The sequence below is a fragment of the Talpa europaea genome, assembly GCF_964194135.1.
Source record: "Talpa europaea genome assembly, chromosome: 12".
NCBI classification, from domain to species: Eukaryota; Metazoa; Chordata; class Mammalia; order Eulipotyphla; family Talpidae; genus Talpa; species Talpa europaea.
In genome coordinates, this window is record NC_140079.1 from 64,731,585 (window position 1) to 64,745,210 (window position 13,626).

General features: G+C 42.7%; 1 protein-coding gene across 2 annotated transcripts in view; it reads right to left on the reverse strand.

Moving 5' to 3' along the window:
• Nucleotides 1–9,312: 9,312 nt before the first annotated feature.
• MPZL1 (myelin protein zero like 1) overlaps nucleotides 9,313–13,626 on the reverse strand; it is a gene marked incomplete at both ends in the record, with an annotated part of 50,886 nt that continues 46,572 nt past the window's right edge. For both annotated transcript variants that reach the window (XM_084250860.1, XM_084250859.1), the window contains one exon: nucleotides 9,313–9,414. In XM_084250860.1, the coding sequence (XP_084106986.1) occupies nucleotides 9,313–9,414 (102 nt within the window). The remainder of the gene's footprint in view (nucleotides 9,415–13,626) is intronic.

Consider the following 13,626-nt stretch of genomic DNA (forward strand, 5'->3'; position numbering starts at 1 on the left):
CTCCCCCATGACTGCCTGGCACATGTGACTGTGTGGGGCTGTCTCCTCTCTGACCTTGTTTTTGTTTTTTGGGTTTTTTTTGCATTTTTATTTTATTTTATTATTTTAAAAGATTTATTTATTTATTTATGCATACAAGAGCTGGGGTGTAGGCCAGAGGTGGGGGGGGGGGGTGGATAAGAGGATTCACCAGAAACAGAGTGGGGAACAGAACAGGCACACTGACTGAAGTACACTGCTGAGGGGAGCAGTGGGGTGAGTTAGGAGAGGTCTGCTGTGCCATGTGGGTTGCTCCCTGGCTGGCTGGGGATTGAACTCACACTGCAGTGGCATAGGTTGCATCTTAACCATTGTGCCACCAGGGAGGCCCCTCTCTGACCTTGTGAAGGGCAGATCCCCAGCAATGGGTATGGGGTCAAGCATTATAAGGCCACAGCTTGCTTAGTCTAGTTCACAGCTACCTCCTAGGAGGTGAGGGGCCCAGCAGGCAATAACATATTGAGTGAGAGAGTGAAGGAGTATCTACTGACCAAAACACAATGGCCACCAGAGACTACCACTATGGGGTGTATCCCACCCACCAAGCCTCCATAGCAAAAGTAAAGAGGGTTGTGGGGAGATTGTGAGCCTGTGTGTGTGTAAACTGGCCCAACTGTCAAAAAGGCTGCCAACTGCAGCATGGTGTAAACCATCACTGTCCAAGAACTTTCTTTCTTTTTTTAAAGATTTATTTATTTATTTATACAAGCACTGGGTATAGTCAGAAGTGCGGGAGGGTGAGAGAATTCACCAGAGCCAGAGCAGGGAACAGAACGGGCAGACCGACGAAGAAATACACTGGTGAGGGAGCAGCGGGTGGCAGGAGAGGTCTGCGTGCCATGTGGGACCCTCCCCGGCAGCCAGGGATCAAACTGGCGCTGCAGAGTCTGCGGGCAGCTTTGCAGCCCAGTGCTCAACCACTGAGCCACCAGGAGAGGCCCTAAGAACTTACTTGATGCAGGAAATGTTCTGTCTCTCCACTATCCAATATGGTAGCCGCAAGCTGCCGGGAGCCTCTGAGCACTTGACATGTGGTTAGTGTGCTGAGGATCTGAATTTCAATTTCTCTTTAATTTTAATTAACTAAAATGCAAATGGCTGCACATGGCCAGTCACTATCACAGGACAGTGCAATGACTGTGTTAATCTTAAAATGCCAGAGCAGAACCACGGAAGGTTGAATTGAGACTTTTATATAGCAGTGATGAATCACCGGCTTGGATCTGAGTGGAAATAATAATAAAGAGAAAATGTGTCTAGTTACCAGTGTGAATTTGTCCAACTCATGTGACTCCAGGACGACAAACTAGTGCTTCCTACCAGACAGGATGTCAGCCTAATGCACAGTTCATGCACCAGCTTTATATTTCTCTACCTCCTCCTATCAGTCCTCGGCCTCCACAGGAAGGGATTGCATTTTGCAATGACTAATGCATGAGGGCTAATAGGGAAGCGGATGCGTGCAGGGTGAAAGAGTCATCAAAAACTCTGAAATGAATGTAAACAGATGTATAATTTACAATAGGGACCCAAATCTTTCACTTTCTCTGGGGTATTTTTTAGAGAGTCCATGGACGGAGGCCAGTTATTTCTAACCAAGTGTTAGCTCTCTCCTAAGTTTACTTTCTTTCTCTCCCTTGGGCTTTTGTTCTTCTCTGGCTCAGCCTCAATTAGTCAACATGAAGTCATTAGCTCTGTCTCCTCTGAGAGGCCGGCGTGTCCTCAGGTGTCCTGTGTCGGAGGGACTCACGTGGCTCCCTGGGCAGCGCGTGCTCCTTTCCTTGGATGCAGGGCTGTTTCATACCCTTTAACATTAACCCCGGAGCTGGGATCGGCTTTCTTGGCTAAAGGGCACTGGCAGCGCGGTTCCTGCAAGCTGCTGGTACTCCTGTAAGCTGCAGATGTTTTACATTCTTTGGGACCAAGATCCTTGTGCAAGTGTTTTGAAAACTACCCTTGCACTGGAGCAACTTCCTTCAGGAATGTCTCACATGTAAAAAGGATCAGGGTTTCTCTCAGTTGAAAATATCTGGATGCATATAAACAAATCCTGGGGTTCTGTTAGGTCTGCGATAGCAAAGAGAGGGCTTTGCAAAATGTTTCACATTCTTCTAGGTCTGCTGTACATTCAAGGTGATTCCCTAAAACATAAATTTTATCTTCTTTTACCTAGTTAAAAGAAATTTCATAAAAATAACAACAACAATAACTTGAAAACCAGAGAAAGGAGCAAGACTGGGTCTAGACTGAAAATTCAGTGTCCTTGGGGTCCCCATCAGGAGGGAAATCTCAGACCTTCAGCAAGGTGGCCTCAGCTTGGTCTTCTCATCTCCCTCAGCACAGCAGTGATTCAGGTACAGATGCCTGGAGTGCTTAATGCTCCAATGGACGAAGAATAACACATGTGCCAGCCACATAGCCCTGGAGGGTAGAACCCCAAAGCCAATTTGAGGATATTCAACCTGCCAGACTTCCTCTTCCCAAATGTCAAGAGATTTGGGAAAAAAAAAAACAACTCATCCTTTCCTTACATTCTTTTTTTTTTAAAAGATTTATTTATTTATGCATACAAGAACTGGGGTACAGGCCAGAGGTGTGAGGGGTGAGAGGATTCACCAGAGACAGAGGGCCACAGAACAGGCAGATTGACTGAAATATACTACTGAGGGGAGCAGCAGGCGAGTCAGGAGAGGTCTGCTGTGCCAAGTGGATATCTCCCTGGCCAGGATCAAACCCGCGCTGCAGTGGCTGCGGTAAGCTTCATAGGTTGCGTCTTAACCCTTTGTGCCACCAGGGAGGCCCCCTTCCTTATATTCTGAAACACTAAAGGCCAATGCAAGGCCCTCGGTGAAGAAATGGACCAACAATCAAATCTAAACCCTGCTAAGAATGGACAATAGTCAAACATCCTGTTTATAGGAGGAAGCAGAAGTTGGAAGCAGCAGCTCCCCTGGGTCTCCAATCTGGAAAGATTTGTTTCCTTCCTTTCAAACACAGCCAGGTCTCCTGTAGTTTCTAAGCTCCTCCTGCGCTCAGCCCCCACTTGTGTTTTCTTATAACCCAAGACTCAAACTTGAAAGCTGTGTTTTTTCTGCTAACCCCTGAGGGCTTCAGGGAGGAGGTGAGGAGCAAGGTGAGCCAATGTCTGCTCTCATTTCTAAGGGGCCTGGAGGCCTGGTTTTAACTGTTTTTTTCTGTGGCAGCAAATGATTTGACTTTTGTTTCTTTCATAGTTCTGTATAGGCCTAGCTCCAAAAGTAGGTCCCTTGCCCTGAGGGGAAGACTTCATAAGAGAGCACCAGGTGTAGCTGAACCAGGCAATGCTTTATTAGAGACTCATACTGCATGAGGGAGGCAGTGCAGGAAAGAAGTTAGCCTGGCTCTGTGAAGGGAGTGAGGAAGACACAGTTAGAGGGTAAGTCTGGGAGGCAGGGCGGAAAACAGCATCAGCACAGCTTCTGGGATGGGCTACTCCCGGACAGGTTACACTCAACGATATCTATGGGCTCTTGGCCTTCTCCAAGAAATTGTGTGCTAATCATTAGTCAGGACCTAACACTTTTTATCTAGCATGGTTCCTTATGGTCAGCATAGTGGGCCAAATTGTTTGGACACATCTCACCAGTCCAGTCCATGATTCAGTCCACTTGTTCAAACAGGACTTGGGGCAACTCTTATTCTATTGGCCTGCAATTTCTCTTACCGAGGTTGCGTTGGTTCCTACAAATGACAAAGACAGCACCCCTTGTGATGAGCAAAAATGTAGACAACTGAGAACAATCTAAACTCAGAAATTATTTAAAATTATTATGGCTTATCTATGCAAGGAAGGCTCTGTAGGTATTACAAAGTAATGGCCTGGTTTTTCCCCTGCTCATGTGGAAGTTTCTCAGGCATAGTACTAAAGGAAGAAAGCAAACTACCAAGAATAATGATCCCATTTTTGTTTTTAAAACAGGCAGGGCATCTCTATTAGAACCATGTTTGGGTCTTGATTTGACCAAGTCATTTGTAAAATGCTGCTTTAGAGACAAGAGGAAATTTGAGTTTGAACAGGGTATTTGATGAACTCGAGGAGGATTTTTTTTTGTTGTTGTTGTTGTTTTACTGTTTTCATTGAATGTGACAAGATGTTAAAGTCAAGTGAGAAATGCCCCCCTTTTTTATACAAAAACGGGGTACAGGCCAGATGCACGGGAGGGTGAGAGGATTTACCAGAGACAGAGTGGGGAACAGAACAGGCAGACTGATGAAATACACTGCTGACGGGAGCAGCGGGTGAGACAGGAGAGGTCTGCTCACCATGTGGGTTGCTCTGAGGCTGGCGGCGATCAAACAGCCACTGCAGAGGCTGCGGAGCGCTTCACAGTGCTGCGCCTAACCACCTGTGCCACCAGGGAGGTCCAGTAATGCCCTTATTTTTAAATGATGCACAATAAGAATGGAGGGGTGAATTGACATCACTTTGGGATGTTTCTTAAAAATTCAAAAGAGGGAAAACAAAAAAGGGACAGAAAAAAGTGACTGAGGCAGTTGATTTTACTATTCTCTTTTCATGTTTAAAAAGTCTTCATAATGAGAAATTGAGGATACCGGGGCCTCCCTGGTGGTGCAAGGAGTTAAGTCTCAGCACTATGAAGCTATCTGCAGCAAAAAAGCGCAAGTCAAACCATTTGACAGGGTGTGTTTGATTGGCTTGTTCCCTGTGCAGCTTAGAAAACAGAGTCCCAGTCAGAAGAGGAATTCCCTGATACTTAGTTTAATTTGGGAGGACCCATAGAGACAAGAATCCTTCAGATCCCACGGCTGCTGCTTTTGCGGCCTGGGGAAGCATTTCTGTTCTTTTTGCCACATCACTGATGATGCATGCAGTTCACGTGAGATTCACCCCCACAGGCCTCCCCTCCAGCTCTAACTAGTTCTCTTCCGCTCCAGAAATCATAGTCAGGCAAGCCAGAGGCTTTTGAGTCCGTGGGAATTTATAGAATAAAACTTCAAGGCTATATTAGTGACATATTATTTGTGACATAACCCTCAAAAGACTCAGTTACCATAGTCTTCCAAACTGAAGTTAAAGCTCCCGGGCATCTGTTTGTCTGCCACCCACACAACTACTACCTCCTGCACTTACCCCTGACGGGCCCCCAAAGAACAAGGGGAAAACTGCATTTCAGGCACACACTCTCTTTCCTGGAATAAGGAAGAAGTTCATTTCCCTTTGGTAAGCCCACAGGGCAGTAGCTGGAACAAGGCTTTGATCAAACAGCATCAGTCCCAGCCTTGCCTCTCCGGATCTTATTAGCTCAGTGACCTTGGGCAAGTTATATAAGCTAAGCCTGATAATGTCTTTCTGAAAGTGCGGTTAAGATTAGTATAATTAGTGTTAACTCATAGTACTCTATAGAGTAAGAAACATAAAGTGCCTGGTACATAGCACCTAGTTAGTAGCTATTATTACAACTATTTAGTAGCTATTATAACTATTAAATCATCTTGTGTCAACCCCACTCTGAGGTAAGCTCCTGGAGGAGCTTTCCATTCTTTTTGTTTCCTTATGCAGAGCACAGTACCTGGCAAGGATAGTTCTCAATAAAGATTTGTTGAGTAGGTAAATTCATCCACCCATCCATACACCCATCCATACACCCAACCATCCATCCATCCTTCCATCCATCCATCCACCCACCTATCTACCCATACACCCATCCATACAACTATCCATCCAGCCATCCATCGATTCATCCATCCATCCATCCATCCATCCATCCATCCATCCATCCATCCATCCTTCCACCCATCCACCCATCATCCATCCTTCCATCCATCCATCCACCCACCTATCTACCCATACACCCATCCATACACCTATCCATCCAGCCATCCATCGATTCATCCATCCATCCATCCATCCATCCATCCATCCATCCATCCATCCATCCATCCTTCCACCCATCCATCCAACCATCCATCCATCCATCCATCCATCCATCCATCCATCCATCCATCCACGGAACATGTACTGAGCACTATTAAGTGCCAGGTATTATCCATGTACTAAGGAAGGAGGTGCATGTTGTAGGGAATCATCTTGAATGTATAGAAGACCTGAACAAAACAGCAAAATCTGGCCCCTTGGTTTCTATGCCCTAGCATGGAAAACAGACAAGTGATATATAATTTGACAGAGGGAGAGAAAAAGAGCAGGATTAAAGTTTAGGGAGAGCTAGGAGTGGGGGGGTAAGATCATTCTTATTATATTTTAGAGGTCTCTCTGAGCAGGTGACATTTGAGCAGAGCCTGAAAGGAAGTAAGAGAGAAACTATACAAATATATGCATGTTCCAGGAAGGGGGCAGCATATGCAAAGGGCTGGAAGCAGGCATGCGCATGGTATTCCGGAAGAACAAGAAGGCCTGTGTGGCCAGAGTGGGAAGCATGAAAAGGCTTTTATCTCTTTTTCTACTTGATTGAAAATGAGCACACAACACAATTCAGTAATTGGAAAAGATGTATTAAAATATTCACAAAAATACAATTAAAAAAAATGGACATTGCAATGATTTTTACCCAACTGCACACATTTCCACCAAAAGCTACAGATAGTTTGGAATTCATTCATCAAAGTAATCCCTTTTAGGTGTCCCCTTACAAAAATCACCTGTCATTATAAAGGTCATTCTGCTGATAAGACATGGAAAGGGCAGCTGGCAGCAGCCTCACTGCTGCCGCCTGTGGCCAGGCCTAGGGCACTGGGACACAGGAGAAAGGCCCAAAGCCTCCATCGGATATGGCTTGAGAAGGATATGGCCCTGAGATGTTCCTTGCAAGTATGAGCAAGTTCCTTTGGACAAGCCGGTCACAGACCCAGGAGGGATGCCAGCAGTGACTGCCCTTGCCTGGCAGGGAAGCTTGGTGGGGTGGGGAGACTCTCCAACAGAATGCCAAACGTTGGCAGGGTTTGAGGTGTCTGGTTGGGTGGGGAGGTGGTACTGTCTCGCACATGAGTGGGGGAAGGCCCATAGGCATCGTTAGTAGGGGTGCTGGCTGGTACCCTGGTGGCAGCTTCACGAACATAAAATCCTTGCCCCCAAAGGAGAAATGAGGGTTTCTGCCATCAGGAGTATTAGGGGCATATAGTTCATTCATAGCACCTGTTGAAAAGGAGTAGAAGAATGCCTCTTTTCTCTGAAAAATAACTATACAGAAACAGGACACATATATAAATATACACACATGGTCTGTTGACAGTTGTCCTTTCTACCTTAAAAACACTCTTGGTCAGCTGAACAATTGTCACAGTGTCAAAGGCTTACCAAGAGAATCGCGATCTTGGCATTCATTTGATGTACAGTGACAAGCCCACATCTGTTCCCTTCCCCTTCCCCAAAATACACAAGAGTCTTCTAAAGGCTCCTGCATTTTTCCAAGTGGGCACAGAGAGGTGTGAGGAGGGAAGGCAAAGTCAGCCACATTGCAGAAACGGCTGGCGGAGGCTACGGTAGGCCTGTGAACATAGAAAAGACGGGGGCGCTGCACAGTGGGGCTCTTTTCCTCCACTCCTCACTGAACACGAACCAGACCTCACCTTCAGACGGCAGCTAGTAGGTGAGATGCTAAAACCTGTTCCCTGCCTACTTACTATGAATGGAATGTCACTGGGATCTTATGGGAATAAGAAACAATTCCTCAGAAAATATCAAACTGCTTAAGTGGGACAAAGTTAGTTTAGAAGTTCACATGGCACAACTTCACATCTAAATCCTCCTTTAATCTCCTTTAGGAATTCTCTAGAACTCAGGCTTCAAACTCCCTCACAAAGATGACAGAATTCAGGAAGGAAAAGGAAGCAGCTCACCGCGGACCTCAAACTAAATGGGAGGAAAACTAACATTACCACTTACCCAAACATTTTCTGTGACCAGCTAGTCCGTACTCTTCCCCTAATGGTAAAAACTTACTTTCAAAACAAATCATCCAGAAAAGGGGGGTATGAAAATATAAATAAATATTTAATGATCTTTACCATGCATTTCATTTTGAGTAAAAAATAAAAACTCCTACATTTGAGGTAGGATTGGGGGTTGTCAATGGGAGGAAATGAACCGTTAGGAAGGATACTCAAATTACATATTTTTTCATATCATTGTTTATCAATTCTATGGAGTGGGGGTTGGAGGAGTTTTTAAAAACAGCAACCACCACCAACCAGGAATGGAAAAAAGATTCCCAAAGTAGAAGTACTAGCCCTACTTGTGGATTAAAAAGACCCTTAATCATCCTCATCCTCAAAGGTCTTGGGAGTGATTCCAGAGCCAGGAGATGCTGCCTCTTGCTGGAAGCTTGGCTGGAACTTAGTAAAGAAGAAAATTCTCTAGAGACTGACAATCCAATCATCCCACTTGTGCCTACTAGGAGGAAATGAAACTCTTCTTCAGCTGCATGGGGACTCTTACTACACGAGGGATTTCAGCAAGGAACATGACTGCTATCTTCGCTTTCTGTATAATAGCATCAGACTCCTCCAGCAAGGCGTGGGTTTTCTACAACCACTCTCCCTAGGCTGTTGATCTCAAGGTACCTAGAAGGAAAGAACCTCTCACATTTATCCTTTGCTAATTTTGCTGGGATGAATCCACAAACTGATATGCTTGAAGGGTGTCAGGTTAAAGTAAGTCTACACAGCAGATAAAGTTAAAACCTGCCCTGTGTTTTAGAGAGAGAACAACAACATAACTTTTCCAGCTATCTTCAAGTGGCATAGTAAATGGGTGTTTTCCAAAAACTACAGCCAAATAGTGCTGACACTGGGTTAAAACCACCCCGGATAAGCTTCCATCATAGTATTTCCATTCTCCAACTACGATAAGTGCTATGACTGGTTAAGCCCTTAGATAAAAAGGCCATGTCTACTGGAATACTAAAGAAACTGCTACCAGCTCCATTAAGGCAAACCATATCTAAACAATGGTGATAGGAATGTTTTTGAATTTTCCCAATTGTAAATGACCCTGAAATAAAGTACAAGTCAGCAAGACAATTTACATATAGGCGAGTAGAATCAAACCATCTTTCCATCATGCAACATTGACTCCTCACATCAGATTAAATAGAATATTTATACATATCCCTTATACACAGCTTTTCTTCCCTCTAAGAATAAACATGTGCTTGTCCGTGCCCAGGTTTGCAAGGTCACATGTGGTAATGGGCTACATTTTCTGCACGAGTCCAGTTGGTGTTTGTTTCTTGCTTAGGATATGATCTGAGTCTCCTCTTAATTTTTCCGGATGTCCGCATACACCACAGACTCTGACTTGTTAATCCTATCACTGTGGTGTCCACCGGAGTGTTCTAATTGCGCATATATGACTGGGCCCTGGAAAAGAGAAAGAGAGTGAGAGGAATGGAAAACTGGACATCCCTTCAGATGACATTAGAGTTCCAGAGCAAAGAGTTCCTTCTCTGGAATGGCTTCAAGACTTCTTAGGACTGTATGTCTAGGACTGACTTTAAAACAAGGCTGGACATACGTTGCAAAGGTTAAAGCTAGTACACTGAGATTTATTATGTTATCCTGACTCCTTTTGTATCTGCTTGGAAATTTCTACAACATAATACCCCTTCTGGGGAATTATTTTTGTCTTAATATCGGTCACAGAATTCCTCAACCCTTGTAACTGGTATCAGAGTCTTAAGGACTAAGACCGGCACTTCTGCTAACCTGAGAGAGACCCGCTAAAATCAGGAGACCTCAGAATGACACACGTCAGAAACCAACATGCTCAGCACTGCTCAAAGATACAACCAATTTGAAGTGGTCACTTTAGACTAATAGGTACTTTAAAACATTTCAAATATTGTTTCACATAGCCACTTAGTGCACCCTTCTTTTAGTCTGGTCTTATTATAACTAATAAAAAAAAAGATTCCCAAAGAATATATAGATTCTTTGACAGCTAAGATCAGATACCTGGTTTTCATGTTTGAAAATAAAATTCAGAAGAAAAACACAAATGCCACCAGGTACAGAGATACAAAGAAAAACCCTAGGTGGACCAAAGCAGAGGGATGACCTTGACCTCAGCAGTAAGGAAGGGGTTTCAGCTAGGAGAGCAAGAGAAGGATGGGACAGAATGAATCCTCTTCTTTTGGGGGCAGGAGATCTGAGCATAGTCTGGGGTTTCAAACATCAGACAGGCGGTTGTGCTTCATGACCATTACAGTCCCTTCCAATACAGAGATTCTCAAACCATAAACCGCAACAACAAAGCAGCCCTGGTTCTAAATGGCCAGCTCAATATAACCAAAAATCTACTTTTCTCCCAACCCAGAGAAACTCTCTGTGAGAAATCTGGTATTGTGCATTAGTATCTAATGTTAAAATCCTAAGCTCAGTAGCCAAAAGCATGTGGTTTAAAATAAGTACCCTACTCCCATCTGGGAACCTCAACACCCTGTACCCTTTAGTGGGTGACTTGGGATCCTTCAGACACTTCAATATCTGCACATGGGACAAACCTTATACATTACACCTACAGGAGTGAGGCTATACAACAGTGCATCTGAAAGTGGACTTACAAATTAACAACCAAAGGTCAGACCCATTTGACCTTGGACAATCTGCAGTTTGGATTCAGAAGATATTTGTCTTAAACATGGTAGCACTTGTAACCATGAGGTTACTCATAATTGTAAACCTCAGTGCATTTTTTTAATCTCTAAAATGACAATAATAACAGTATCATACCTCTAAGGGTAGTTATGAGAATTAAATGAGATGAATCTATAAGCCACTTAGGCTGTGCCTAACAAATAGCACTCAATATACATTAGTCATTATTATGGACATCTTGTTAAATAAATATGCTTTCAACTTCTTGAAGGGGAATTGATCATGAAAATCAAATCGTCAAACTGTGTCTTTTGTCTATATGCGATATGCATACGCCTGTCATAGGTAACATAATAGATCCCACTGTTAATACCAACTCAAATCAAGACCCTTTATGTTCTCAGTAGGCTGCAAGTTAAATGCCAACCCAAAAGGAAAACAGGAAAAAAATAAAATAAAAGTTTTTTCTATTTTCTACTACTAGGGACAGAATGAAAACAAAATGTTTTCTGGTAAATTAACTGCTCCCTGGTACAGCTGCTTCCAAAGATAAGTCAGATTTCGAAATTAGATTTTGTAACTTCCTGGAAAGTATAGCCCTATGTAATTATTCCTAAAGACTCATTAGGAGTTTTCAGGTGTGTTCATAGGGGAAGGTATTTATGCATGTGCTCGATTGTAAAAATGGCTATAAATCCTTTCCCTGGCTGCATCTACACCCTTATAACAAAATACTAAAAGCTAAAATGAAACAACTATTGGGAGATAAACTTACTATGAAAACTTATGGGAGAGACAAGGTCTTCAGTGGGCCTACACTGAATGCAGAGTATATAACTCAGCAACTCAACCCTGAGGAACATACTGATTTTACTCTCAAAGCCAATCTGGTGTTAATATTGCAAATGATTAAAAATGACAATACAGATCAACAAAATGGCTGAATCAAGTCTCACCAACCTTCAGAAAATGCAATGATCACATACATAGTCACGCCTGTGCAGCACCCCAGGGGTTTACTCACAGGAGAAGCAAGCCAAATCTCTGACTCAGGGACAGCAAGGGCAGTGGGGTGCGTTGTCAGAACTGAAAATGGGGTGGCAGGCATGCTTACTAACTAGAAAGCCCCATTCTTTCCTGTCTCTGCTCAACTCTCAAGCAGGAAATCAGAGCATTTCTTTATGGAGAAATTGACTTACCTCAGGGAAAAGAATAAGCACATCCATGAAACTGGCCAGTATGTTAGACAAACAATGAAGCTCCCTACCCAATAAACTTCCTTGCTGTAAAGAGTTTCTGATCAGAATTTGAGTGCCTTAAATGTGAATGGATAACCAAGGAATTCAGGGTATTTGAGAAAAGTTCTATCATGAAAGATAGAAATTCTGAAAGAAAAAAGGTAATTCAAAAGCAACAAAGTAAAATCAAGTAACAAAAGAAAACAAAATCATACAAAACAAAGAAAAATTGATATGTTCAGAAAGATAAGACAATGTATTCACGAAACAAGTATAGACCATTGTAATTAGAGAATAAGAATTTGCTCTTGAAAGTTAAAAAAAAACAGAAATTAAATATTCAATCAAAGTAGATGAAGTTGCAGAAATTTTCTAGAAAGCAGAACAAAACTGCCAGAAAGGAAAAATATGAAAACTAAACAATTGATCTAAGACATGGTCCAATTCCTAACAGGACTTTCCAAAAAAGGGAACAGAAAAGGGGAGGAGGAAAAATTCTAAAGAATACTGGAAGAAAATACACTAAAATCTGATACTGTTTTCAAATTGAATGAACCCCCTGAGTAGTCAGCACAATGAGGAAAAAAGACTTACAATTTTATGAAGTTCCAGCATACAAGGGCTAGGAAAGATTGTAAGAGAGGGAAATAGGAAGCAGAATAGTATCAACATCTTATTATTGGGAGCCAGAAATATCAGTTATGTGGGGAGAAATGATTTCCTACCTGGAATCTGACCCAACCTGATTATCAGTCAATCTGGAGAGAGGAGAATTAAAAGGTGTTCTCTTAGAGTTTGGGAAGTCAGAAGTCTGATATAGGTTTCACTGGGCTCAAACCAAGGTCTCAGCAGAACCTTGTTTCTTCTGGGAGTTCTGACGAAGGGTCACTTTCTGGGCTTTTCTAGGTTATGGAAGCTGCCTGCATTCCTTGGCTCATGATCCCTTCCATCTTCAAATCTCTATGACTCTGACCCTTCTTCCCCCTCTTCTCTCATAAGAATGCTCATGATTGCATTAAGTTCACCCTGTAATCCAGGAAAATCTCCCATCTTGGGATTCTAGATCACTTCTGTAAAATCCCCTCTGACAAGAAAGGTAACACAATTTGTGCATTACAGGGATTAAGAGAAGGACATCTTTGGTCATGATAGTGTCTTATCATACAAAGTCTCAAATTTTTATCTCCTGTGCACTCCTTCTCAAGAAGTTATGGAGGATATGCCCCACCAGAAAATGGAAATTGGGAAGGTGAAGAACTGAGGCTCAAAAGAAGAGAAGGCTGAAGAAAATTCCTTTGGAGATGAGATGCAGGATGACTGCTACAAAGCAGCTTGAAGTGCAAAAAAGATCAGAAGAGTCTAACAGGTATGCCTTCAAGAATAGAATGAAACCAAAAGAAAATGTGATGTTTTTAATGTACACAGATTTTTTAGTTAGAGAATTTTGAGATGGAATATAAATATATGTATAGATATATAAAGTAAGCAAATAACAAACAAGGTATAATTAGCTCCATGAAAAATTTTTTTAAATATTGTATCAGAAAACAAATGTATGTAGTACAGTGGTGGAAAAGATGGGTACGGGTAATACTGAAAAATAACTGCTTGTCTACAGTGAGATAAATCATTCTGGGAAGTGGCATGTGTATATAAGATACATGTATTTATGGAAGAGTGTGTTGGGAAGAAGGGTTGGTCGGCAAAAGAGAACTAAGGTAATTCTGACTCTGACCCG